The sequence below is a fragment of the Saccopteryx bilineata genome, chromosome 8, assembly GCF_036850765.1.
Source record: "Saccopteryx bilineata isolate mSacBil1 chromosome 8, mSacBil1_pri_phased_curated, whole genome shotgun sequence".
NCBI classification, from domain to species: Eukaryota; Metazoa; Chordata; class Mammalia; order Chiroptera; family Emballonuridae; genus Saccopteryx; species Saccopteryx bilineata.
In genome coordinates, this window is record NC_089497.1 from 71,142,144 (window position 1) to 71,170,091 (window position 27,948).

Here is a 27,948-nt window from a genome sequence, read left to right on the forward strand (position 1 = left end):
GTACTGCCTCCAGACTGTCGGAGAACCGGCTGTGCTCCGCGCGGCCCTGCAGAGCAGCAGCGCCAGCGCTAAGCGTCCGCGCCTCCCGCGCCTCCCGCGCCTCCCGGGCTCCCCAGTCAGGCCCTGGCAGCTCTGTTCAGAGATGGTGCTCTTCGTGACCCTGGTCGGTGAGTGACATACATGACTTCGCACAGCGATCCTGCGATGTCTGGTCCTATTACTCTTACTTGGTTACATTTTGATGCCACTGCCCAAGGTAAGACAGGACAGACTGTAGATAGCTGTCCTAGCTTCCGTTACTCAGGGTATTTGGCTGGGAACCGTCTCCCCTTGTTACCTTCCATACACACGTGGGCGCACTTCGTCTTCTCCGAGGGCTCACAGTGTGGACTCGTTTTCTGTGAGTTAGACAGACAGAGTAGGTGTCAACCCCAGAAGACGGTGACATTGTCCTTGGTTCCCAAATGGGTTCTGGACACCTTCTCAAGGAAGGTTTGTAGAGCTCACATATTTAAGAGAGGGAGAACTGAGCCCAAACTTAGAAATGGGGCTTTTGCAAAGAAAATAAACTTACAGACACAGGCAACAGTGTGGGGATTGCAGGAGGGAAAGGTGGATGGGGAGGTGGAGGAGGTTGGAGGGGGGATAGATGGTAATGGACGAGACTTCTCTTGGGGTGGCAAACACACAATGCAATATACAGATGATGTATTATAGAATTGTGCATCTGAAATACTGCATAATTTTACCAAGTAACCAATGTCACCCAATAAATTCAATAATTTTTTTTAATAGAGCTCTTGCTACATTTCTCATAAGAACACCTCATGTCTTGCTATTCCTGGTTTTCTCAAATGGAAATGCTACAGGTTTATATTATATGTCCAGTGAGTTGTGAAGATGGATGAGACGTGGTCTGACAAATTGTGCCATTTCAAGAAGTTGTAATCCAGGGCGTAAAACGTTTTTAAATGGTACCATTATACTTCAGATCAGAGAGGCTGTTGGGAAAACTGAGTTTTAATGACTATTTTATGTCCCCCACCCCCTGCTTTCACCAAGAGCATTTTCTCTCTAAAACATGAAGTCCTCTTGCATGCTGCTATCAGGTTTGCTGGTTGATTCCTTCTAGTAACACTGAATCGATGGAGCATGTGAGGGAACGAGCTCTGTCCACACGGGCCTGGCTGACATGCTCAAATGGGGGGAGGGAGGCACAGTGGCACCTGACTGCAATATGAATTGTTATGAAAGTTGGGTGAAGGATCAGGCCAGCTGCCCTATTCCAGGCTGTTTATGTTGTGCCACATTTTCAGAATTAGTTTCATATTCTTTTAGAGGCAAAAGGGGAAGTCATCACTTCATTTAGCAGGGCAAGCTAATAAAAAAGCAAAAGATATCAGTTTAGCAGTAACCTTCAGTGACCCGTGTGTGAGAGCCAATTCAATGACTGACATGACTGACAGAGTCAGGAAGGCAATGAGTGCTCAATGAATGCAAATGCAGGTTGAGAGGAAATGCTGAAAATTCTCAGTGGTGAACAGAGTGGATTTCCCCCCTGACGGTGCTGAGGTTGGTTAAGGATGGGCTCACAGTCACTCAGCAAGCAAAAGCAGCCCTGCCCCTTGCATCCTGAAAGTCTGGCATCACAGTCCATGCTCTGCATTACTGCACCTGCATGCTTAGGTTCAAGAAATACTGTTGAATTGGAGACCACAAAACTGCTAGACATTTTGCTAGGAAGGACATAGCTTCTAGGTAAACTAGCTGTGTCATTGTATCCAGTCATTGTATCCACTTCCCTGGTCTCAAATTTCTCCCTAATAAATGCAGATATTTCCGTTTGTGTCAGTTGAAGTTTAGGTTCAGCTGCACATACGGGACAAACCCCAAATAATAGTAAATTAAATAAGATAAATGTTTTTTTTTCTCTCTTGTGTGAGAACAAGTCCAGAGGAATTCAGACTAGGTCTGGTGTAGGGGCTCAAGATTGTGGACCCACCATCCTATGTGTGACTTCTGCTCAAAAGACCTCCTCATGGTGCTAGATGTCTGCTGAAGCTCCAGCCGTCACAAATAAGTTACAGGTTGGTTTAAAGAGGAATATAGAACAGCAGTAGAGAAGCCACACAGGTGTTGAGGTCCCTTCAAGCAGCCTTCCCAGAAGAGCCACATAATTCTACCACTTCTCTTGCTTTGGCTCAAATTCATTCACTTATTCTCCCATTACCACCCAGTTGGGAAGGAGACTGGACATAAAGTTCTTTTTTAAAAAAAAGATTTTATTTATTGATTTTATAGAGATGGGGGGGACACAAGAAGTATCAACTCATAGTTGCTTCACTTTTTAGTTGTTCATTGATTGCTTGTCATATATGCCTTGACCAGGCAAGCCTAGGGTTTTAATCTGGTGACCTCAGTGGTCCAGTTCAATGCTCTATCCACTGCGCCACCCAAGGCCAGGAAGGCATAAGGTTCTTTATTGCAGGCAGCAGGTGCTTGGCTTAAACTTGCGGTTCTATTACTAAAGGAAAAGGGGAGATCAGATTTTGGGGTAGTCAGCCAGCAGTGTCGGCCACAGGACTAGAGCCCTTCTGTTTGAGGGTTCTCTTTGAATCTCAAGTCCCGCAGGAAACTGTCTGACCAGTGGTGATGTAGTGCATATAGCATCAACCCAGAATGCTGAGGTTGTAAGTTCGAAACCCTAAGGTCATCAGCTAGAGTGCGGGGTTGCTGGCTTGAGCAAGCAGTCATCACCATGATCCCAGAGGTCATCAGCTTGAGCCCAAAGATCTTCGTGAAACGTTCAAGGTCACTTGAGCTCAAGGTCTCATTCCTGGTCAAGGCACATAGTAGAAGCAATCTATGCACACCTAAAGTGAAAGGAACTATGAGTTGACGCTTCTCACTCTCTCTCCCTCCCTGTCTCTCTCTAGATTCTCTCTCTCAAAAAAAATAAAAGTCCCACAGGAAACTGACATAGTTTGCTGAAAGGTCTATGGTTAAACTGAAATTGTGAGCACAATTGTGCGAAGGGCCCACTCCTGCCTTCCACGCTTTCAGAAGTGGTCTTCCGGCTGCCCCGAGCTGGGGCAGCTTCTGCTTGGGGAGCAGAAAGTGCTCTGGGGCTAAGTACTGGCTCCTGTCCCTCCCTGTGGCCACAGTGCTCTTATACTCCCAACTGTGTTCATTAGAGCCCTGCAGACACAGTGTCGCCTCTACGACCTGCCAGGCCTGCTCCCTGCTGCCTCCCACCGGGCCTGCCCCCTGCTGCCTCCCACCAGGCCTGCCCCCTGCTGCCTCCCACCGGGCCTGCCCCCTGCTGCCTCCCACCTGGCCTGCTCCCTGCTGCCTCCCACCTCTCCACCCTCTCCCCCACACCCTCCTTGTGTCCCATCATGCTGACCTCCTGTTGTTCTCCAGACAAACCAGGCTCTGAAGCCTCTCTGTCTTTGCACATGCACTTCCTCCTACCTGGGATACCATTTACTTAATTGTCTGTCTGAAAACTTTCCCCTTGTGTGGGATTCCCCACCCCACCCTGTAGCACCCAGGGCCTACTTCAGTAACAACCTTGTCACACTGAGGAGTGTGGTCCCTTTGTGTGTCTGTCTCATGAGACTTTGAGCCCCTGAGAACAAAGACCTCTGCCCAGTGCCCAGCCTGAAGCTGGGCTCACAGAAGGCTTCTCCATTTCTGTGGCCTTGGGTGCGGCAGGGGAACCAAACAGAGGCTATGTGGGACGGCCCGACTACCCGGGAAACACCTACAGAAGAGGTCCTTGTGTGGTCACTGACTTTCCCAGGGCTTGGCCCATAGTCATCTCTCAGTTCCTTCTACAAGTTGTAGGGGAACCAAAACCTGCTCGTGCGTCTTCCTGCAGCTCCTCCACTAGTGGGTTCCCAGCAGTGGGCCCGGCCGGGGGTGCTTGCTGGCCGGGTGTCCTGAGTTCCGGAGAGATGTTGGGGGTGAGGGCTGGGTAAATCAGTGTGTGGACTCCAGGGCTGTGGTTTTTTGTTTTTGTTTTATTGAATAGAGCTGGGGTTGAGATAGATTCTGCCCACTGACCTCTTTGTGGGTCTCAGACCAGTGAACTTGACCTCGATGGGGCATAGGTTTCATTTAAAAACTGACCCAGTTTTGACAAAGATTAACCATATATATGTGGTCATATATACTGCTCACAAAAATTAGGGGACATTTCAAAATAAATATGAAGCGATAAAATATCCCCTAATTGTTGTGAGCAGTATATATAGTTTCTATAAAACAGAGTATTTCATGCCCTGGCCAGTTGGCTCAGTGGTAGAGCGTCAGCCTGGCGTGTGGAAGTCCCAGGTTCGATTCCCAGCCAGGGCACACAGGAGAAGCACCCATCTGCTTCTCCACCCCTCCTCCTCTCCTTCCTCTCTGTCTCTCTCTTCCCCTCCCACAGCCAAGGCTCCATTGGAGCAAAGTTGGCCCAGGCGCTGAAGATGGCTCCGTGGCCTCTGCCTCAGGTGCTAGAATGGCTCTGGTTGCAACAGAGCAACGCCCCAGATGGGCAGAGCATCGCCCCCTGGTGGGCATGCCTGGTGGATACCGGTCGGTCACATGTGGGAATCTGTCTGACTGCCTCCCCGTTTCCAGCTTCGGAAAAATACAAAAAAAAAACAAAAAACAAAAAAAAACAAAAAACCAGAGTATTTCTGAGACTATTATTTCCATTGAGTACCTAACAAACATATAAACTTTCTGGGATATACATATTACCATGCACAGCACATTGACCTCTCTGTTTTTCTTCTACTCATCCACCAAACTTTTATACCCCACTCTCCTCCAGACAGATGGGGACAGGAAGGGAGTGGCCAGAGAGAAGAATATTAGAATAATATTTCCCAGACTGGCTCAATCTGTAACACACTCTGACACTATTGGCACCTTTAGTCCAGCCATCTGCCAGCCCAGCCTTCTGTTCACCACAAAGTCACACACTGCATCACAACATCATGACTGCCACCACCTCCCGCCAGCCTACACACCAAGCACACCTTGGCTGGTACCAAGAGTCTTCTTGTCTAGTTGGGGATACTGTGTATTCATGAGTGACCAGTGTGCTTATTTCCCTTCATTTGAGTTCATTCATCATTACTCAGAGAGGAGTTCCAACAGCCTGGTGAGGAAGGTCCCCTTGTCAAGGGCACGTCACTCAGGTGAGAAGATTTATGTCAGCTCATAAGCATAAGCCGTACACCGTGGGATTTTATCAAGAATCTAATGATCTCCCCAAGACAAGGAAAGGTTTTCAGTCTCCCAGAGTTCTCTGTAGCAATCTTTGCTTTTTACTACAAGATAGTCCTGAAAACCACATTTGGGAGTGAATTCTCTTTCTCCATAGTACTAGTATGAACTTAACGGGGTTCCTGTTGGGGTCTTTTTTTTTTTTTTTTTTTTGCATTTCTCCGAAGCTGGAAACGGGGAGGCAGACAGACTCCCGCATGCGCCCAACGGGGATCCACCCGGCATGCCCACCAGGGGCGACGCTCCGCCCATCTTGGGGCGTCCCTCTGCCACAATCAGAGCCATTCTAGCGCCTGAGGCAGAGGCCACAGAGCCATCCCCAGCGCCCGGGCAAACCCCGCTCCAATGGAGCCCTGGCTGCAGGAGGGGAAGAGAAAGACAGAGAGGAAGGAGAGGGGGAAGAGTGGAGAAGCAGATGGGCGCTTACCTGAGTGCCCTGGTCCAGAATGGAACCGGGACTCCTGCACGCCAGGCCGACGCTCTCCCACTGAGCCAACCGGCCAGGGCCCTGTTGGGTTCTTGACTGGGGAAACAGCAACTCAGGTTTTGCCCAAATGAATTGTGAAAATAAATCTTCAATAACTGTCAATCTTCATAACAATCTTGAAAGGAAAAATCTTGCTCCACTCCACAATGTGGGCATAAATTTTCCTACAGCCTATAAAATCCACAACTTTTGAGTATCAGACATTTCAGTTGTCCAAATGAACATTTAGATGCAATAAAAGCTCTTTAATAGTAGTCTCAAGTAACTCTTTTTGAAAGGTTATTCAAGGCATTTGAACTGTTTTTGTCTTTCCCATTTTGCAAGCCAGCTGTGCAGAAATTATTCACAAGTGTTATTACTGGACTAAAGTTAGAACTTTTCTGGAAAATAATCACTATTTCAGCACACGAGCCTTTGAAAGCCTCACCAAGGACCTCCATGATGAGGGTCTGGTGCTGGGTTCACTGGAGGGACAACCTCCTGTTCTGCTCTCCTCTGCCTTTGCCTCTTCTCTCAGCATTCTTCCCAGGAACAAACACCTCCACCACCCCCAAACCCAAAGGCAGGCTTTGTTTTGACAGGGATTTGAGTCTCAGCTCCAAAATTTACTAGTTGTGTGATTATGATTAAGTTGACAGAAGTTTCTAAACCTTTGTTTCCTCATCTGGAATATTGGGATAAAGATAGTACAAAACGGAGGGTTTTTGAGAGGAGTTGTTGAAAGGGGACCCTTGACCTGAAGCCTGCCATATAGTAAGTGTCCCGTAACTTGGAATTTTTTATTATATGAGAAAAGTAAGCACTTGAAACTTACTGAATAAAAGAGAGAGAGAGAGTAAGGGAATTTAGGGGTAATTTTGATTAGATATGAATTTGAAGATTCTATAAACATCATCATAGGAAGGTTTCCTTTGCCCTCTCCCAGCCACTGCCCAGCACCGGGCAACTACAGCTCCGATCAGTGTTAATCCCGTGGGTAATACAATGAAATCACGGCCCCGAAGAGACAGAGCTCTCTCTCACTGTTCCTGAGCTCTCTCTCTGATCATAAACTCCCAAAGAACATCATCTGCACTTTGTCTCCTTTTCTGGCTTACTAAGTGCCTAGAAGAAGACAAGTGTTGGTTGAAAAAGAGCCAGAGGTCTTCTGCCCCTAAGGGGCAGCCCAAGAAAGAACCTGTAACTATAATACTCACTGCTTAATGGTCATGAAGCCTTTCACTTAAACCAAACTCTTTTGAGCCTTACAGTAATCCTAGAGGCCTACAATCCTACCATCCTCATTTACCCATTCAGTTATTTGTTCATCCAATCCATAGCCAGTGAAAACTTTCTATGCACAGGCACTGGTGGTAAAAAAAAATATATGCAGTTTCCACCTCAAGATTGCTTTTAGTCTAGTGAGAGAGATTTGCAATCACCAAATAAATCAATTCATAAACATTGAATCAGAGCTGATATTCTGCTGGGACACACTGTGTGGCTAGGATTATCATTAAATATTTGTATTCCGTCCCCTTATATAATCACAAGTTGTGATTAGTGCAGTGAAGACAATAACTATGTCTGTGGCGGAGAACTATGGGACGGGAGCTAGTTTACATAAGGAGGCAGCGAGGGTTCTGCGGAGCTGACATACAGGGGTTGGCAAAGGTGGGTTTACAGTTATGAGTACATGACACAATTCTTGTGCCATTACTTATAAATTATTGTATTATTTGTCTTATTGTTATTTCATATCCTTACTTATGATTATCTTTTAGGTAATGGTAGCTGGTAATTTGACCTATTTTGCCCAGCTGTGTATAAACTAAAACATGAAGGATAGCCCACCAGGTATATCAGAGCAATTATGGCTTTATTTTCTTTCTTACTTGACAAAGGATGGGCCACTTAAGAGGTTAAATAAGGAAATGACAGGAAGTGGTCTATATATAGAAAAACTAGTGGTGAGATTTAAAAAATGAGAGTCTCCTGTCAATAGAGGTAATTAAGTGTAGAGTAGATGAACACATGGCAAATACTCATAGGTCCAATTCACACATCAAATTAGGGTTTGGACTAGGTGGTCTGTAAGACCCCTTTGAACCCAGGGTTATATGATTTTGTGCAAACTGGACAGCTCTGTACCTCTCTATTGCCATTACTCATGCTGCCCCGGCTCCATCAGGCCATCAGAGCTGCACTCAACCTAGGAATAGCCTCTTCTCCTGAACGGCCTGGACTCACATCTGAAGATGGGGAATGGAGAGGCAGTGAACACTTAGATATCCCGTGGAGCTTGATCACTTGGCGTGTTCGTATAACATCCCATCTAGACAAAGGGGCTGGATGCAGTCTGATCCCAATCCTTTAAATGCATGGGCACAACCAAAACATTCCAGTGTGGCCTTGTGGTAAATCTTGGCTGATCTTCAGTTGGTTGTTGTATCATTATAAATTTCTCCCAAATCTGGGAATATGCACGTTAATTTATAATGAGTAGAGGAGGGGCTTTGGGAGCTGTTGGCTGGTGTGTTAACACTTTTGTTTCCTGATTTGCAGTGATTTTACATTACGGCAGTCAAGTAAGAGCAACAGAGTGTCCAGAAATCACAGACTCTTCTCAGCCCATGAGAGTAGCAACAACGCAGGCCATAGCAAAACCTTCTCTCCTGCAACCAACTAACCAAGTACCTCCCCAAACTACAGCAGCAAGATCAACAGGTGGTCACATCACATCTCAAATAGCTGCCACAACCTCCAATTCTGAGACCCCAAGCACACACACAACCATGAAAACTCTAACAACAGCCTCCCTGATAACCACAAACAGCACTCCGTCTACTAGCCTTGTAACTCACACTCTGCTCACAACCCTGGCCACACCCAACAACTCACACACAGCTGCTCCACTCACTGAGGCTACAATTAGCTCCAGTGTAGCTCCCAGTTCACTGCCACCCACCGTCACCCCTCCAGCCCACACAACTGGAACCAGCCCCTTGACTGACAGCCACACAACAGGAAAGACCACCCAACCCAGTTCCCAGACGACCCTTTCAGCAACTTTGTCCATCTCATCAGACATCATCAGCACAACCAGTCAGGAGCCCCCTCAATCCACCCACGCCCCAGGAACAACCGCAGCTGCACACAACGCCACCCAGACAGCCTCCCCTGCCACCTCAGCTGCGGGGCCCACCCTTGCACCGCAGCCATCGTCAGCCAAGACTGGAGTTTATCAAGTTCTCAATGGAAGCAGGCTCTGTATCAAAGCGGAGATGGGGATAGAGCTGGCACTTCAAGACACGGAGTCAGTAAGTCGGGGCGTGGGACTGTCACCTTACCCTCAAACAGTTTGAGTGGCATTTGCCTTGCCAAGGATGAGCGTTCCTCTGCATCTTTGTCTTTTAATGAAATAAATAGCTGTGAGCACCTCTTTCTCCACGATGCTCTATTAAAAGGTGGAATTTGTTTTAGAATATGTATAAAAATTGAAACGACATTCACTACTTGAAGAGAGGAAGGCACACACCACAAATTTAAACACACTCGCCCCTCACTTTTAGTCAAACCGGGCAGAGCATTGGGGTGTGTTGATCACAGCTTGGCCCTGCCCTACCTGATGACTCCCAAGCCTCCACAACTTTCCTGTGAGATGAGAAGTTTGGATTAGGTGGTCTCCATGGTTCCAGCCAGCTGCGACCCTAGTATGGAAAATCCATATTAACAAGGAGATTGGAGGAGCTGGGGTGAGGCTGAGACTATTTGATTTACTAAAGGAATCACCATAAAAACTGTATTTTCTTTTTTTTGCACAGTTCTTACTATTTCAAATAAAACATCCACATTTGAAACAGAAGTACGTTACACAGCAAACCTTTCCTGCAGGACGTTTCAATGTGTGTAACAACAAAAATTCAGTTCCACACAGGTTATCAGGAATATCCCTGCCATGAGTGAGCAATCAAGGATCTTCTCTCTGTGGGAAAACTCTGTCTTAAAAAAAAAAAATCTCTTGAACATAATGGTTTGGAAATGTGAGGTGTCATCCAGGCACTTTGAAATTCTTAAGTGAAGACCCATTAGCCTTGAGTTTCAGGCTCACTTACTTGTCTGTGCTTCTGGTTCCCTAGCGAGAGTTTTCTTCTGTGTCTCACTAAGCTGCTCTCTTTTATTTGGTTTAGGTTTTTTCACCTCAGAGATACTTCAACATCGACCCCAATGCCACCCAAGCCTCTGGGGATTGTGGCCCCCGAACTTCCAACCTGCTCCTGAATTTCCAGGGCGGACTTGTGAATCTCACATTCACCAAGGTGAGCACTGAGCCCCCTCACTCTGACTGGCTTCAATGTCGCTTTCCCTTCCCGTCACCCTGGGGCCCAGTGGTGCAATCCCACACTTCAAGTTCAGGGGAAATGGGTCTCAGAGCCTTTTGACATGTTCTCTGATAAGGGCGAGGGGCATAGAGATGGAGTGGAGGAAAGTGTCGACACCTTATGTTTGCCTTCACCCCCTTCAGCCTCCTCTGTGCAGCTCAGAGGCCTTTGATGCCTCTTAAGGGAGATTTGGCCTTGTAGAACCCGACCATAGGTGCCCTTTGCGAACCACCCAAAGGAGGAAGTTGTAGAGATGAATAGACCCAGAGGAATTCCAGTGGGCACCAGAGAAATGAGATTATTCTAAGACCAAAACCAAATGACAGAATGGGTCTTTCCAAACACAGAAGGCAAAAGTCAGGGACTAACCAGGCCCTGGGTTTTCCAGACCACATCCCGGGAAGGCGTAAACAACAGAGTCAATGGAAAGGGCCTAGGCGTGAGATCTGAGTCTCAGCTACAAGTTTGATTCTGTCCCTTGTTCTCCTGTGACATCAGGCAGGCAACTTAACCTGTCTGAGCTTTATTTTGTCATTTGAAAAATGGGGGATGGGAATTAGAGATCACCTCTACAAAGACCATTGCTTGATATGGGAGAAGTAGATGTGCAGTAACCAGGAACTCTGATTGCAGTGACTTAAATGGGCAATGTCTTGGGGGACAGTGCTGGTCATCTCACTTGTGCTCCAAAGTACCTTGAAAAGAAACCGAGTAAGAGCTAGGGAGGAGGTGCGAGAGGGCCTTGGAGCGGAACTCTGTGTGAGCCTCCTTCTTACCTGACGTGAGCCCCAAAGTTATAGGGGTCTTGATGAGCAGAGCTTGTATAGGAATGAGCATAGACTTTGGGTCAGAAAAACCAAGATTAACTCTCAGCCATAATACTTACCAGCTGTGTGACCTCAGGCTGCTGGGGCCTGTGTTCTCATCTATAAAATGGAAATAATTACACCTCCCTAATAGGACCCCTGGGAGGATTAGAGATGGTATATGCAGCCCTAGCCAGTTTGCTCAGTGGATAGAGTATTGGCCCGGCATGCGGATGTCCCAGGTTCGATTCCCAGTCAGGGCACACAGGAGAAGCTATCATCTGCTTGTCTTCCCCTCTCTCCCTCTTCTCTCTCTCTCTCTCTCTCTCTCTGCTCTTGTAGCCAGTAGCTCGATTGGTCTGAGCATTGGGCCCGGGTGCTGAGGATAGCTCACTTGATTCAAGCTTCAGCTCCAGATGGGGGTTGTTGGGTGATCTGGTCGGGGCACATGTGGGAGTCTGTCTCTCTATCTCCCCTCCTCTCACTTAAAGAAGGAGAAAAAGAAACAGTCTGTGTAAACCATCTAGTACAATGTTCCATAACGTGGGGCTGTTGTTGTTTTTAGCTTGGTCTCAAAATCTTTATCCTCCTGGTGCATAACTTTCTCCTCAGATGCACTTAAGAAGTCAGTGGTTTCCTTTTAGCACCAAATGGGAAAGATACTCCCTCTTACCAGAAGAACATTCAGGACAGAATAAGTGCTCTATTCCTGGACAACTGAAACTATAGAGGTGTCAGGAATTATTAAAAAGTCACTTCAGCAAGACGGCAGAAGATCAAGCATGAGCGTGAATGCTGTAGTTCAGGGCTAGATCCCACCCGGACCGCCGCTCACACGAGCGGCTGCGGAGGGAGGACATCGAACACTCCAACATTTGTCTGTGGCACACCAAGGCCACTGATGCCAGGCTTAGGCAGAACTGCCAGCAAGAGTCTTCTTGGCACCCTCCACCTCTCTTTGTGCTACTTTCCTGTCTCCTGAGGCCCCCCTCTGCATTTCCGACCCCTTCAGGCAGGTCTCTATTTGATCAGACTCCACACGAATGCTGAACTCCTGACTTTCTGGGGTCCTCTGTGCCTCCAGGGGTGTGGGCCCGAAGCGAGAGCCCAGGTGAAGCTGGAAGGACCTGCCTTCGGAAAGGAACAGCATTAGCCACTCAATCCATAATGCCAAGTGCTGTGGTAGTGGCTTTGACCTACCGACTAAACTCATCTCCTTCTCAGCACCAGCCCCCTGGGCAGCAGTGGCCTCAGCTCTGCCACACACCAGCCTGGTCCTTCTGAAGAATCTGCACTTAACAAGGGAACTTGTTTAAGCCCCAAAGGTGACCACAGACTCAAAGATTACAGAGGCTCAGCATAGAATTTTTTTTTTTTTTCTGAAGCTGGAAACGGGGAAGCAGTCAGACAGACTCCCACATGCGCCCGACCGGGATCCACCCAGCACACCCACCAGGGGGTGATGCTCTGCCCATCCGGGGCGTCGCTCTGTCGTGACCAGAGCCACTCTAGGGCCTGGGGCAGAGGCCAAGGAGCCATCCCCAGTGCCCGGGCCATCTTTTGCTCCAATGGAGCCTTGGCTGCAGGAGGGGAAGAGAGAGACAGAGAGGAAGGAGAGGGGGAGGGGTGGAGAAGCAGATGGGTGCTTCTCCTGTGTGCCCTGGCCGGGAATCGAACCTGGGACTCCTGTACGCAAGGCCGACGCTCTACCACTGAGCCAACCGGCCAGGGCCAGCATAGAATTTAATTACTGTGTTAGTATGGTAAACATTTCTTTTTCCTGGAAGCACGTGGTAATTTTTTTATTGTCTCACTTTTTAAAATAACAATATATTTTTAATTAGTTCAGTTAACCAAGGTTTTTAAATAGAATAATACGTACCAGTGGCAAGGACATACACAGCCAAGTACTCTCAGCTTTCCTGCAGGAGTCGTCATTTGTACCTAGAACCCTAGGTCTTCTGTCTTCTTCCACATCTTGTAGTAAAAATATTCTTCCACTTCTGATGAAGACTAATATGAAGGAAGATTTCATTTTTCCATTAAATCTGCATAAGCAAAAGATTAGAGTAAGTATGAGATGTTAAATGGCAACTTATAAGGCCGCTGTAGTGAAGAGACAGGAAGGCCAGAGAGTGCCCATCCTGACCCAAGGGGCAGCCAGCCACAGCTGAGGCTGCTGGTGCCAGCGGTAGGGCTGGCATCTAGCCCACAAACTTGTCACCATCTTGTATGGAGGGCACTGCCCTACTGTGCTGGTTGTTAAATATTTTACACGTCACCTCTGTCAGGTGATAATGGCAGACCAGTGTTGCCCTGACTGTTCAAGGCAAAGCAAAATTTCAGATCTTTTTTTTTTTAATAAACGCACTTGATTTTTAAGTGTTGACAACACATTTTTAAAAAAAATTTGAACATTCTTCTGGCCAAAGAATACATAGCTGTGGGCTAGATTTGGCCTGTGGACCCCGGCATGGTGGCTTCTGCCCTAACAGGTGGGCTGTGTGGAGTGCATATAGGTAGGAAAGCGGTCTCGATTCTTTCACAAGAGAAATGGGCTCCACAATTTAGTCAGCCACTTTTCCAATATTGCTACGTTCCATGCCAGTGTTTCTCAATAGATGCAGTAGTGCCATTTCGGGTCAGAGAAGTGTTTGTGGTGGGGGCTGTCCCGTGCCTAGTGGGATGTTGAACCGCATGCCCGCCTCCACCTACTAGATGCCAACCCCAGTTGAGGTGACCTGACATGTCTCCAAACATCAGCACGTGTCCTCACAAAGGCAAAATCACCCCTGGTTGATAACCAGCACTCTAGAGGGAAAGAAAGCCTTGGAAAACAGGAGTACCTAATAGTTATAGTGTAATAGATGTTATAAATGGAAATCAAATTGTAGAATGATAAATGGATACTGATTAGCAAGACTGATGTATCAACCAATTTAACAATAAGAATTTACTGAGCGTCTAGTTAGTCCTCAGTATTGAGCTAGACATTATGGGGGAAGAGAAAAGAAATATAGGCTATAGTTCCAGGTTCCAAGTCATGGACAATAATTTGTAAATTTTTAAAATTGAAATATAGTGACAGAAACAGAGAAAACTCTGCTTTTTTTTTCTTTTTTCTGAAGTTGGAAACGGGGAGGCAGTCAGACAGACTCCCACATGCGCCCGACCGGGATCCACCCAGCATGCCCACCAGGGGGTGATGCTCTGCCCATCTGGAGCGTTGCTCTGTTGTGACCAGAGCCATTCTAGCGCCTGAGGCAGAGGCCATGGAGCCATCCTCAGCGCCTGGGCCAACTTTGCTCCAATGGAACCTTGGCTGCGGGAGGGGAAGAGAGAGACAGAGAGAAAGGAGAGGGGGAGGGGTGGAGAAGCAGGTGGGCGCTTCTCCTGTGTGCCCTGGCCGGGAATCAAACCCGGGACTCCTGCATGCCAGGCCGACACTCTACCACTGAGCCAACTGGCCAGGGCAAAAATCTGCTTCTTAAACTCACTTGATATTGTTGTTCAACTTAAATTGTCCATATCATTTTCATGTGACCACGGACAAGTTGCTAGATCTCTCTCTGAGCCTGTGTCCTCTCTTATGTAATGGGGCCAAGCAATACCTTTTGTTGGCTGCTGTGAGGGTAAACGGGGCTAGCATATGTGAAAGTACTCTGCGTGGTTTCTGCCCCATCATGGGGTTAGGAGAGGTGGGTTTCCTTTCTCATCTCCCTCAGTTTCATATTTTAAAGAGCTGAAAACCTCCCCATGACAGTGTCTCATTTGATTAAAATGACATGCTGCGAGTTGTCCAGATCCTTCAGGTGCAAGGTAAATGCGCCACCCTTCTCCCGCCATCTTCCTTCCTGCCCACATTGTTTTAAAAATACCTTTCAATAACTTTGTGTAAAGTTCACCTCTCTGTGCTCAGCACTGTCCCGTTCTCATCCACGTGGTTGGCAGGGCAGCTCCAGGATGTGCAGAAATCAGCCACCCAGTGGGAAGGGCACGGGGCTGCGCAGGGACCTGGCTGCTGAGGTCTGGAAACCTGCTGCGCACCCACCTCCTGTTTCCTAGAGCCCTTCCAGGGCCTGTGGCGTCCTCTCAGCTTGCAGACTCCTGGGAACTGCTGTCAGTGTTCAGTGTTAACACCTGCAGAGGGCACTATTTAGAAATTCCCAAGTATATGGTGCCATTTTATGGCCTGTTTTCCCTTTGCTTTCCCTCAGTGCACTTTTGCATTCAGCCTTCAAGATAGCTCAATTAGCTTCACCCTATGAAGTCTCCCTGCCCCACCTCCATCCCAGGTAAAACTGGGAGACTTTCTTCTCTTGGTTCCCTGAGCCATATCCGTTGTTCCCTCACCCCCAGTGGTGCCCTCGTCACACGTTCTGCCATCTTGAAGGCAGGTCTATGACTTATTCACATTTCTCTCTCTAGTGCCCAGCCCTGGCTGGGTACATAGTGTATAGCAAATGTTTGATGAAGAAGTAAATCACTGAAGGAGAGAATCTAAATTTCACAGAGAACTAGGCCAAGGTGTCAAAAAGTGGATCAGCAGCTGTAGAGAAACAGCCTCACTGGCTTCCTTTCATTATACCCAGAGCAAAGGTTTCCCGATATAATCCCAGCAATGCTGAGCAACAAAGAAATGGCTGATGTTGAAGACAAAATTCACATCCTGAACATCTGTGACTATGAAACTCCTACAACACATTTTGTGGAAGTAGAGGGGAAGACCCTGGGTCTGTGGTCGTTGGCATGCTGCCTTCCTGAGCAGGCTTGATTGGCTGGCTTCTCTAGACCCTGTTTGCTCTGGTCCCTGTCCTTTGCTAGGGAGGAGATTTAGGTTCCTTGAGGAGTTTGCATCTCTTCGCTAAGATATTTCAGAGCTCCCTTTCCATACTGGTGGGGAGGAGCCACTGTGTCAGCATCCCATTGGTTGAACAGTGAGGTGGGACTTGTGCTAATGGTCTATTCAGGTGGGGATGCTGTAAGTGATGTATTTGACTATTAGGGGTTCTTGATCCCCTTTTATCAATGTTGATGGGTACACAAGGCATTTTTCATTTTGTCTTCAAGAATCTGGCACAGTAGATGTTTGTCATATTTTAAACCAAACTCCAAATAAAAGAAAATCGACTGGCAGAGAAGGACCCTGTGGTTGTAGGAATCAAAGAAAAAGCAGACAGTATAAACTGAATAATAGGTGGCATGTAATTTCCCTTGGCTTTGGGTTAAGTCTTAAACCTGCGTGAAACTCCCCACCCTTCCTCTGACTCTACCTGACTGCTATCCTCCGAGCTGAGGCTTCGACTTCTCTAAGCAATAGAGCTATTTAAGCTGTGCTCACTTGCTTGTTCTCTTTCTACTTATGGTAGATCTGAGCTCTAGGAAATTGATTTTTTTTTTTTAGTTTATTATTTTTTTTAAATTTTATTTATTTATTTTTAGAGAGAAGAAAGAGACAGAGAGGGAGAGAGAGGAGAGAGAGACAGAGAGAGAGGAGGGGGAGGGAGGAGCAGGAAGCATCAACTCCCATATGTGCCTTGACCAGGCAAGCCCAGGGTTTCGAACTGGTGACCTCAGCATTTCCAGGTCGACGCTTTATCCACTGCGCCACCACAGGTCAGGCAGAAATTGATTTTTAAAATGCCATTTGACCTCAGTGAGAGAGGTTTACTGGAAAGGGGCAACCTAATTTATTATTACCACTGTTAACAATGCCGGGTAAATTTGAGTACAGACTCTGCAATTTTTTACATGGAGCCCTTCATTTAACCCTCACACCAACCTAAGAGGTAAGTCCTGTTATTATGATCCCTGTTCTTCTACTTAGAAGTAAAGAAATTAAATTTGGAGGATGTTCACAAAGATTTGACAACTTAAACTAGGCTGCAAGGGAACAAAGAGATATTTTTGAAACAGTATTAAAAAAATTCTTTACAATACTTTATTCTCCCAAATAGGAGGTAAGCCGTTCTCTCTATTACATGTCATAACCAACAAACTTGTTTAGCAACCTTGTTCTTCATTGATGGTGAGGACCAGGAGTCCACAGACTATGGCCCCCTGATCAAATCCAGCCCACCACTAAAAGTTGTATGATCTACCAACTAAGAATGACTTTTACATTTTTAAATGATTGGAGGAAAAATAAGAAGAATATTATGTGACACATGAAAATCATATGCAATTCAAATTCAAGGGTCCATAAATAGAGTTTTCTGGAGCATGACCACCCTTGCTTGTGTAGGTGTCGTCTATGGCTGCTTCAGTGCTATACGGCAGGGGAGAGGTTGCTACGAGAACCACAGAGCCTAAAATATTCACTATCTGGCTCTTTACAGGAAAAAAAAGTTTGCCAGCTCCTCCTATAGAAGAAATTTCAGTCCTATTACCACTTAGATTATACCAAATTCTTTTTTTTTTTTCTTTTTTTTTTTTTTTGTATTTTTCTGAAGCTGGAAACGGGGAGAGAGAGTCAGACAGATTCCCGCATGCGCCTGACCGGGATCCACCCAGCACGCCCACCAGGGGCAATGCTCTGCCCACCAGGGGGCGATGCTCTGCCCCTCCGGGGCATCGCTCTGCCACGACCAGAGCCACTCTAGCGCCTGGGGCAGAGGCCAAGGAGCCATCCCCAGCGCCCGGGCCATCTTTGCTCCAATGGAGCCTTGGCTGCGGGAGGGGAAGAGAGAGACAGAGAGGAAGGAGGGGGGGTGGAAAAGCAAATGGGCGCTTCTCCTATGTGCCCTGGCCGGGAATCAAACCCGGGTCCCCCGCACACCAGGCTGATGCTCTACCGCTGAGCCAACCGGCCAGGGCCTATACCAAATTCTTAATTTCCAAGTATAAAAAATGCTTTGCTCTAGCTTAAGAGAAAATTTTATATCCTTTAAGAACCTCCTGGAAACCTGACCAGGCGGTGGTGCAGTGGATAGAGCATCGGACTGGGATGCAGAGGACCCAGGTTTGAAACCTCAAGGTCGCCAGCTTGAGTGCAGGCTCCTCTGGTTTGAGCAAGGCTCAGCAGCTTGAGCCCAAGGTTGCTGGCTTGAGCAAGGGGTCACTCAGTCTGCTGTAGCCCTCCCCCCCCCCCCCCCCGTCAAGGCACATATGAGAAAGCAATCAATGAACAGCTAAGGTGCCGCAATGAAAAATTGATGCTTCTCAACTCTCTCCCTTCTTGTCTGTCTCTCTGTCCCTCTACCTCTCTCTATCTCTTTCACACACAAAAAAAGAGCCCCCTATAATATTACTATAACTCTACAGAAAAAGCGGGTACAACTGTCTAGATAAGACTCATTTGATACCTTCAGCATAAACTTCTGGGTGGAGCAAAAGTCGGTTTACAGTTGCGAGTATGTGAAACACAGTTTATCCTTTTATTATTATGTATTGTATTATTTTCCATACAAACAGCTATAAACTGACTTTTGCCCCACCCTTATATAAAATATGAAATCTCAAGAAAACTAAACATCCTCTTCCCCTTTTGTTCACGAGTTCACCTAGCAAATGCTTGTTCTTTTTTTTTTAAAGGAAAGTTTATTTTATTTTTTTTAATTTTTATTTATTTATTTATTTATTCATTTTTAGAGAGGAGAGGAGAGAGAGACAGAGAGGAGAGAGAGACAGGGGGGAGGAGCTGGAAGCATCAACTCCCATATGTGCCTTGACCAGGCAAGCCCAGGGTTTCAAACCAGTGACCTCAGCATTTCCAGGTCGACGCTTTATCCACTGCGCCACCACAGGTCAGGCACAAATGCTTGTTCTTTACCATACAAACAGACATCCATACAAACAGACATCAGCTCAGTCCCAGTCGATGTCTGGCTACTTGTGACTCAGTGAATATAAAAGGAAACCTGGCTCCGAGCTCCAGATCCGGTTCCGTTGCCTCCTGAAGATGAGCGCACAGTGAGTGGGAGATTCTGTCACGTGCTCCAGGAGGCCTCACTGTGGCCGAGCCCCGAGAGTGCCGAAGGGGCAGCCCTTCCTATCAGGTCTGGCGTCATGCGCACGGGACCTGTGCGGTCAGAAGGACCTGTGCTTGCTTTAGTGCTCTGCTGTCACCTTTTGACATTCTCAAATGATTTGTGAACAGGAGAGTCCACATTTTCATTCTGTGGTAGGCCCCACAAATTATGTAGCTGGTCTTGCTTCCAATACAAGGGTGTATATATGTACTGTTTACTTCTCACAGAAATTAGGGGATATTTCTAAATGAATAGAAAGCAATAAAAATATCCCCTAATTTTTGTGAGTAGTGTGTATATAGGCAGCTGCATTTCAGGGCATGTGAAAGTTCTCGCACAATGAACTTTTGTCTAGACCCACATTCCAATGGAGGAAAACGCAGGGCAGGAACCTGCAGACAAGATCTTGCTTTGACCTATAAGCAATGGGAACCAGAGGTAGATGCTTAATATCTCTGAGCCTCTTTGTTCTCAGCTGTAATACAGGCTAGCAGTGTTTATTTTGTCTTGGGGGTTGTTCCAAGGATCAAAGGAGGCAATGTAAGTGAAAGATTACACTTAGTAAACTGTGGAACCTTTCTAGAAATACAAAGCCTCCCTTCAGTGTGTGAGGATAGATCAGGGAGGTGCCCCGGGAAAGGGGAGAGCCCAGGAGGGTTCTCCCGGGGCTCAGAGCTGGCCTCACCACTCTCATCCTGCAGCCCAAGAAATCTCCAGAAACAAACTCCTGCTCACATCACTGTCCTGGTGGAACCTTTCAGTGGCTCCTCTGCTGTCAGGATGGATCAGGGGTCTTGTAAGAGTGACTTTGGGCACTGAAGTATGTACTGGTGTCTCTTGTGCTGAAAGGGAACCCAGTAAAAATCTGAATAAACAGTATGTGAGTGCAACCCAAGAAGGAACTGGATGGTCTAAGCACATTGTTCAACTAGCCTTTTTTTTTTAAGTGAGAGGAGGGGAGATAGACAGACTCCCACATGCGCCCCAATCGGGATCCACCTGGCACTCCCCATCTGGGGCCAATACTCAAATCAACTGAGCTATCCTCAGTGCCCGGGGTTGATGCTTGAACCAATTGAGCCACTGGCTGCAAGAGGGGAAGAGAGAGAGAAGGGAGAGTGGGAGGGAAGAAAAGCAGATAGTTGCTTCTCTTGTGTGCCCTGACCAGGCGATGTGGACCAGGGATGTCCACGTGCCAGGCTTTGACACTTTATCCACCGAGCCAACAGGCCAAGGCCCAACTAGCCTTTGAGACCTGACATTGTCACCTTGAAGGAAGGAGCCAGGTCTTATTCTTCTCCCCAGATTTAGAGCAATGCCTGGTCTAGAGTGAATGTAAGAGATGTTGGAGGCAGGCAGCTTGTAGTCATATCTTTCTACCACCTATAAGGGCTATGATCTTAGGCAAGCCACTGAACCTTCATTTCCTCTCATAGATGTTGTGAGGATTAACTAAGGCATGGCATAGTAAATGCCTGCTGCAGTCCCTGGCCCAAGGTAAGAAGTCAGCATGTGGTAGGTGAATTCAATGAATTAACAGATGTTGAGATCAATAGCAGTGACCCTCCTAAAACAGTTGTATTTCTGAAATTCTTATACTACAAAAGGAATTATTTTATCCACAAATAATATATGGGCTAAATATGGTCAAGATTATTATTGTTAAATTTGCTTAATTCCTAGATCTGAAACTTCTAAAAGTAATTCAATTTGAGATTCTGGTGGCTCTGCCACTTTCTGTACCTCTTGTTTGTGGATAGTTTCCTAATGAGTGTTTCAGAATAATAACACTTCCTGCTCCTCCTCTCTCTCTCTCTCTCTCTCTCTCTCCCCTCTCTCTCTCTCTCTCTCCTCTCTGAAAACTTGAATAAAGTCTTTAAAAAAATTATTAAAAAAATAAACAAAAAATAAACACAATTATGGCCTTACCAACATACCCCAAACCCCCATATCAAGGATTTAATAGCTGGAATCCTGGCTAACCATAGTTTGTAGACCAGAATCATAAACATAAAAAATAAAAACTACTTTAAAAAATAAAAACTATTTCACCTAACACCTAACTTACCTTTTCATATCTCAGTTCAGTTCCCTTTAATGTTTTATACCCTCAGTCTCCCCAGAGGTTATAGGGCTGTTTTGAAGTTTGTTTGCTTTCCAAAAGAACGATCTCTGGGTGAAATGTGGAGCACTGCTTGATATTTCTGAGCACAGCCATGGGGGTCCTCTTGCAGAGAACACCCAGTGATCTCAGGGTAAACCATTTCTTCCCAGAATCACTCACTGTCGTCCCATGTAAACATTTGGAAAACATGAACTCATTAATCTGTTTAAAGTATTTGATACTCTACCCAGGAAAATGCAGGCAAAATTTTGCATGCACTATTTTTCCAGGGGGGTTATAGACCCCATAAAGCCCACTCATGGTAGCCTCACAGATGAGGAGTCTCCGTTTGAATCCCTACCATGAGATGTTAGTTACAAAAGCTTAGTGTATATTCCTCCAACCCTCCACCTTCAGGATGTATTTACATTTTATAGGGGGAAACTTGGCCCAACTAAAAGCACTTGAATTGTATTGGTAGAATTTTAACTTTAGGCTCTAACAGCAAGTATGTAGTAGAGAAATTTGGGGCCGAGGGAAAGCTATTACTTATTATTTACATATCATGTAGTATATTTACTTTTTTTTATTTATTTATTATGTATTTATTTATTTTATTTATTTATTCATTTTAGAGAGAAGAGAGGGAGGGAGAGAGAGAGAGAAGAGAGAGAGACAGGGGGGAGGAGCTGAAAGCATCAACTCCCATATGTGCCTTGACCAGGCAAGCCCAGGGTTTCGAACCGGCAACCCCAGCATTTCCAGGTCGACGCTTTATCCACTGTGCCACCACAGGTCAGGCTACTTTTTTTTTTTTTTAAACACAATTATGGCCTGACCTGTGGTGGCACAGTGGGATAAAGCGTCGATCTGGAACACTGAGTTTCGCTGGTTCGAAACCCTGGGCTTGCCTGGTCAAGGCATATATTGGAGTTGATTATTAAAAAAAATAAACAAAAAATAAACACAATTGTGGCTCCATACCATATCAAGGATTTAATAGCTGGAATCCTGACTAAGCATAGTTTGTAGGCCAGAACATAAACACAAAAGCAGAGATTACCCAAAGACTGATACGCTGATGTTTTACAGGATGAAAATTCATATTATATCAATGAAGTGGGAGCCTATTTGACTGTCTCAAATCCAGGTAAGAAGCTAGAGAAGGCTGCTCTACCAGCAAGGACACTGTGCCTGGTTAGCTCATTTCTCGTTCCATTGAATTCTCGAATCTTTGATGCTGCTTTTGAAAAACAGGCTGAGAGAGTAGCCCACAGCATATAGAATTTGGAGGCAGAACTTAGTACATCTTTGTGAATATCAGTTTCTTATCTGCTCGTGAAGGAAGGAGATTGGACACATCACGTCAGAAGTCATTATCAGCAACAGTAAAGAGCGTAGTGACTTTGGACAGACTTGTTGATGGTACAGTTTATTCTATATTCTTGGAGTCATGCACTCGTTCTGTAAAAATGTAGTTAGTGCCTGCTAGGTATCAAACCCTGGAATACACTGGGAAATCCATTATTATCTAAACAGAGAGTCTCTGCTCTCTAGGAACTTACAGTCTAGAAAAAGGAGAGGACCATAAACAGACACATTAAATTATAACACACGGTTAAGCCGTGGTAAATTCTTTGAGCAACACATGAGCATGTTGGATAGTTATTTTAGGTAAGGCCTTAGGGAAGCACGCAGGGAAGGAAGGCCTCTCTGAAGAGGTGAGGTTTGAGCAGAGAGATATGGGGACTTCTGAGCCTGGGGGTTGACAGGTGGAGGAACAGATGCACAGGCCCTATAAGTGAACTTGCTGGTGTGTTCAGGGACCAGCAGGGGCCAGTGAGCAAAGCAGCAGAAGAGTTCTGAGGGACAGCTAGGCCAGAGCATCTAGGGCCTCTGGGCAAGGCAAGGTGAAGACTTTGGAATTTATTCTAAAGTGTAAAAGGATGCCATTGGAAGGTTTGGTGTAGAAAACTGATAAATCAGATTTGCATTTTTTTAAAAAAGAGACAAGGAAAGAGAGATGAGAAGCATCAATTCATAGTTGCAGCACTTTTCTTTTTTAAGTGAGAGGAGGGAAGATAGAGAGACAGACTCCCACATGTGCCCCAACCAGGATGCACATGGCAACCACTGTCTGGGGCTAATGCTCAAATCAACCGAGCTATCCTCAGTGCCTGAAGCTGATGCTCCAATCAAGCTACTGGCTGTGAGAGGGGAACGGGGAAAGGAGGTGGAAAGTGAGGGGGAGAGAAACAGGTAGTCTTTTCTCCTGTGCCCTGACCAGGAATTGAACCTGGGACATCCATATCCAGGCCAACATTCGATCCACTGAGCCAACTAGCCAGTGCCTGCAATTTTTAGTTGTTCCTTAATTGCTTCTCATACATGTCTTGAGTGGGGGGGAACGAGGCTCCAGCCAAGCCAGTGACCTCTTGTTCAAGCCAGCGACCTCGGACTCAAGATAGCAACCATGGGATTATGTCAATGATCCAACGCTCAAGCTGGTGAGCCTGTGCTCAAGCAGTAACCTTGGAGTTTCAAACCTGGGACTTCAGCATTCCTGGTTGACACTCTCTAACCACTGTGCCACCAACAGGCCAGATTTATTTCTAAAGTTTCAGTTTGGTTGCTGTATAGACAGTTGCCCATATTGGGGCAAGTTTGGAGAACTTCTAGAATGTTTGCTTCTAGAAAAGTAAAGTTCCCAATCAAATTGGGGGGGGGGGTTCCCAGAGGTCTCAAATGTCTCTCTGGAAAGCTCAGCTTTTTTTTTTTTAGCAAGAGAGAGACAGACAGACAGATAGGGACAGACAGACAGGAAGGGAGAGAGATGAGAAGCATCAGTTCTTTACTGTGGCACTTTAGTTGTGCCTTGACCAGGGGATCCACCCAAGCCAGTGACCCCTTGTTCAAGCCAGTGACCTTAGGCTCAAGCCAGCGACCATGAATGAGGTCATGTCTATGATCTCATGCTCAAGTTGGCGACCCATGTTAAACCTGGTGAGCCCGTGCTCAAGCCAGATGAACACTCACTCAAGCTGGAGACCTTGGGGTTTTGAATCTGGGTCCTCAGCATCCCAAGCCAATGTTCTATCCACTGCACCACCACCTGGTCAGACTGAAAAGCTCAGATTTAGATAACAACTTATTATTAATCATTTCCTCTGTGCCAGGCACTGCACTGAGATTTTTCTTTTTTCTTTTTTCTTTTTTTTTGTATTTTTCTGAAGCTGGAAATGGGGAGAGACAGTAAGACAGACTCCCGCATGCGCCGGACCCAGATCCACCCGGCATGCCCACCAGGGATGACGCTCTGCCCACCAGGGGGCGATGCTAAGCCGCTCCGGGGCGTCGCTCTTTTGCGACCAGAGCCACTCTAGCGCCTGGGGCAGAGGCCAAGGAGCCATCCCCAGCGCCCGGGCCATCTTTGCTCCAATGGAGCCTTGGCTGCGGGAGGGGAAGAGAGAGACAGAGAGGAAGGAGGGGGGGTGGAGAAGCAAATGGGCGCTTCTCCTATGTGCCCTGTCCGGGAATCGAACCCGGGTCCCCCGCACGCCAGGCCGACGCTCTACCACTGAGCCAACCGGCCAGGGCTGCACTGAGATTTTTCATGTCTGTTTTTTCTTTTTCAAAATTCTATCTTTTGATTGGCTTAGACTTATTAAGGAACTTATATCTAAAACCATGCCAAGAAATGAAAATGTAGAGATATCTCTATGTTAAATTTAGCTATATTGTATTGATACTGTTCAAAAGGACACTGTCAATGATTGTTGGTAAAATGTAAGTAGATGTTATAGTCAACGAATTCCATAGTCATTAACTCAGACAAATATACACATATAGGCTGGGGATGAATGTTGTGAATGCTAACATAAATTAGCTAATGTTATCACTAGGCATGGGACCAAATTTTAGCCAGGAATAAGGTAATAATGTCTCAAGAGGCAGAAGAATGGAAAGTAAGGCCAGAAACTAATTTAGAGGCTAATGGAGAAGATACAACAACTCCAGGTTCCAATAACCAAGGCTCAGCAGCAGCAGCAGGAGCTGTACACAGTATGACATCACAGTAATGACAATTCTCATGCAGGTGGTGGTGCAGGTAGTAGTAAGAATAATTAGTTGTAATTACAACGATAATGACCATTGTAATGTTAGTAAGGGTGATAATAGTAGATTACCCTGGGATATAACATGATTCAGTGGTGTACACAGATAATTTAGTACATCATGTAAGATATTTGCATTTAAAAAAGCAAGAGTCTACAGTAACTCCAAACAGAGCACCAGAAAAAAGTCCCCCAAAAGCAAGAGGTGATATTTCATGAAGAGAAGGCAGGACTCCAGAAAGTCACATGTAAGGGAAGGCTATTTATATATATTTTTTTTATTCATTTTAGAGAGGAGAGAGAGAGAGAGAGAAAGGGAGGAGGAGCAGGAAGCATCAACTCCCATATGTGCCTTGACCAGACAAGTGCAGGTTTCGAACTGGCGACCTCAGCATTCTAGGTTGACGCTTTATCCACTGTGCCACCACAGGTCAAACCAGGAAAGGCTATTTAACTGCACGAGGACCACCAAGCAGCAGCTGAAACTCAATAGAGATATGCCAAGATTCTTTTTTTTTTTTTGTAATTTTTTATGTGTTGATTTTAGAGAGCAAGTAGAGTGAGAAAGAGAGAAACATCGATTTGTTGTTCCACTTACTTATGCAATCATTGGTTGATTCTATTGCCAAGATTCTTATATGTCTACACTTACCTTTGTGTTTTCAGAAAAAATTTACCAAGGAAAGAAAAGTGCTGTGATGATGTTTGAGACTGTGATTGGGCATTCCTTCAAGTGTGTGAGTGAACAGAGCATCCAGCTGTCAGCCCACCTTCAACTGAAAACAATGAATGTCCAACTTCAAGCCTTTGATTTCGAAGATGACCACTTTGGAAATGGTAAGTTAAGGGTTCATCATGTCACAAACATAAACTTTAGAGATCCATGGGTAGTTTCAAGAATTTTTTTGTTTTGTTTTTTAATTATGTGAGAGGCAGGGAGGCAGAGAGACAGACTCCCACATGTGTCCCTATGGGGACCCACCTGGCAAGCGTACTAGGGGTTGATGCTCTTTCCCTCTGGGCCCGTTACTCCGTTGCTTGGCAACCAAGCTATTTTAGTGCCTGAGGCAAGGCCATAGTGCCATTCTCAGTGCCTGGGGCCAACTTGCACAAACCATTCGAGCAATGGGTGCAGGAGGAGAAGAGAGAGAGAGAAGTGAGAGGGACAGAGGTGGAGAAGCAGATGTTGCTTCTCCTGTGTTTCCTGACTGGGAATCAAACCTGGGACTTCCACATGCCAGGCCAATGCTCTACCACTGAGCCAACCAGCCAGGGCCAGTTTCAAGGTTTGTTTTTTGTCTGAACCTGTCAAAGGAACGAGAATCACATGAGCTTCCTAGAACAATATAATTCCACAAAACTCTTAAGGCCAAATTTCCCTGGCCAACCCTCCTATCATTTCTCTCTGAGTCAACACCAACCTCAAAACCAGACACCTTAACCCACTCACGTCTGCTGCACTCCCACAGCAGAAAACACTCTCCTTGTCTGACAAAAATATATATTCGGAATCATTTAAACACACACACAAACACACATACACACAATCAAAAAGTCAGAAAACACCATCTGCAACCTTTCCTCTTATAGCTGTTGAGTTCTAGTAAACTCAGGTAGATTTGGAGAACACTTTAAAGATCCTAAGTATTAGTGATGTCTAAAATTCGATAGATTCTTTCCCACTTACAGAGGGAAAAGAGAAAAGAATGCCATAATTCAAGATAGAAACGCATTCTGTTAGAGTCCCTCTCCCCAGATTACAAACTGTTTCCTGAAAGTTAGTCTTAGTTCTGCTTTGGGTTTTAACCATCACAGAGGGAAAAAGGTCCTAGAAGGAAGGCCAGAGGCGACCCGGGAAACTTTCCGAGAAAACCCCTTTTTCCCTGCAAGGAAAATAGTGTCACAAGAATTTCTACATATGTCCAGAAATTGAACTTTTCTTTCTAAAACATCCCTCTCATAATAACTCAACTGTAAATGCTCAGTCTTGTCAAAGATAATGGTCATCCCAAACAGTAGGCTCCTGACTCCCACCTTCTCAACTCCTCCTCCCTAAAACTCTGGCAAAAGGTTTCTTGGTGTCAGGAGCCCCAGGCTGTCCCACAGTCCCTTTTAGAAGCACAGAGTTTGAATAGAAACTCTGGCCATGTGGTTTGGTGCAGGTCTCTGTTTTCAGAGTTGGGAACCATGGCTCAATGGCTTACCCTAGCTTGATGTCAAAACACAATTCTGCTCCTGACCTTTAGACCAAACTAATGTTTCCTCGAAGTTGGATCTGCCTCTCAATTACATCAGAATGACCTGGCTCCATCGCCGACCCACTGAACCATAATTTCTTGAGTGAGAGGCCTGGGTATCTATAATTCCATACACCCCTTAAGCTGTCACAGCACCACGTGTTCCACGTCATTGCGCTGACCCTCTCCCTCCTGGTCTGCGCCCATCAGGCATGTCTGAGGCTGCAGTTGGGAGGCGCAGCAGCTCCGTTTCTCCCTCGGTTTCCTTCTGCAAGGTGGAGGCAGGCGGGCAGGGGCAATTCCCAACATTGTGGCCAGCCTGTAACACCTGTTACTCTGACTTCAATTACAGCGGATGAATGCTTCAGTGACAAAAACAGGAGAGAAATCCCTGTGGCTGTGTGCCTGAGTATCGCAGGACTGCTTGTCATTTTGCTAACAGCATGCCTGGTGGCCAGAAAGAGGCCCAGTAGAGGATATGAACGGATGTAAAGCCCCAGCTTCTGCAGAATGTGCAAGGTTAAGGCCTTGGGAATTCTGTCTTCATAATTCAGCCTGAAGTGAAGGGATCAACTTTTCTAGTTT

General features: G+C 46.2%; 1 protein-coding gene across 1 annotated transcript; it reads left to right on the plus strand.

Annotated features, from left to right (window-relative positions):
• On the plus strand, positions 1-27,948 carry LAMP3 (lysosomal associated membrane protein 3). Its single transcript, XM_066241236.1, has 6 exons — positions 1-167; positions 8,315-9,069; positions 9,940-10,068; positions 22,104-22,161; positions 25,793-25,963; positions 27,716-27,948. Exons 1-6 carry the CDS (start codon positions 143-145, stop codon positions 27,853-27,855), a joined length of 1,278 nt encoding a protein of 425 aa, XP_066097333.1. The 5' UTR covers positions 1-142; the 3' UTR covers positions 27,856-27,948.

Excerpts from the sequence above, each read along its gene's own strand:
- LAMP3 (XM_066241236.1), top strand. The coding sequence starts at position 143 with ATGGTGCTCTTCGTGACCCTGGTCG. Across the intron at positions 9,070-9,939 it reads CACTTCAAGACACGGAGTCA|GTTTTTTCACCTCAGAGATA; the intron begins GTAAGTCGGGGC and ends TATTTGGTTTAG. Across the intron at positions 10,069-22,103 it reads TGAATCTCACATTCACCAAG|GATGAAAATTCATATTATAT; the intron begins GTGAGCACTGAG and ends GATGTTTTACAG.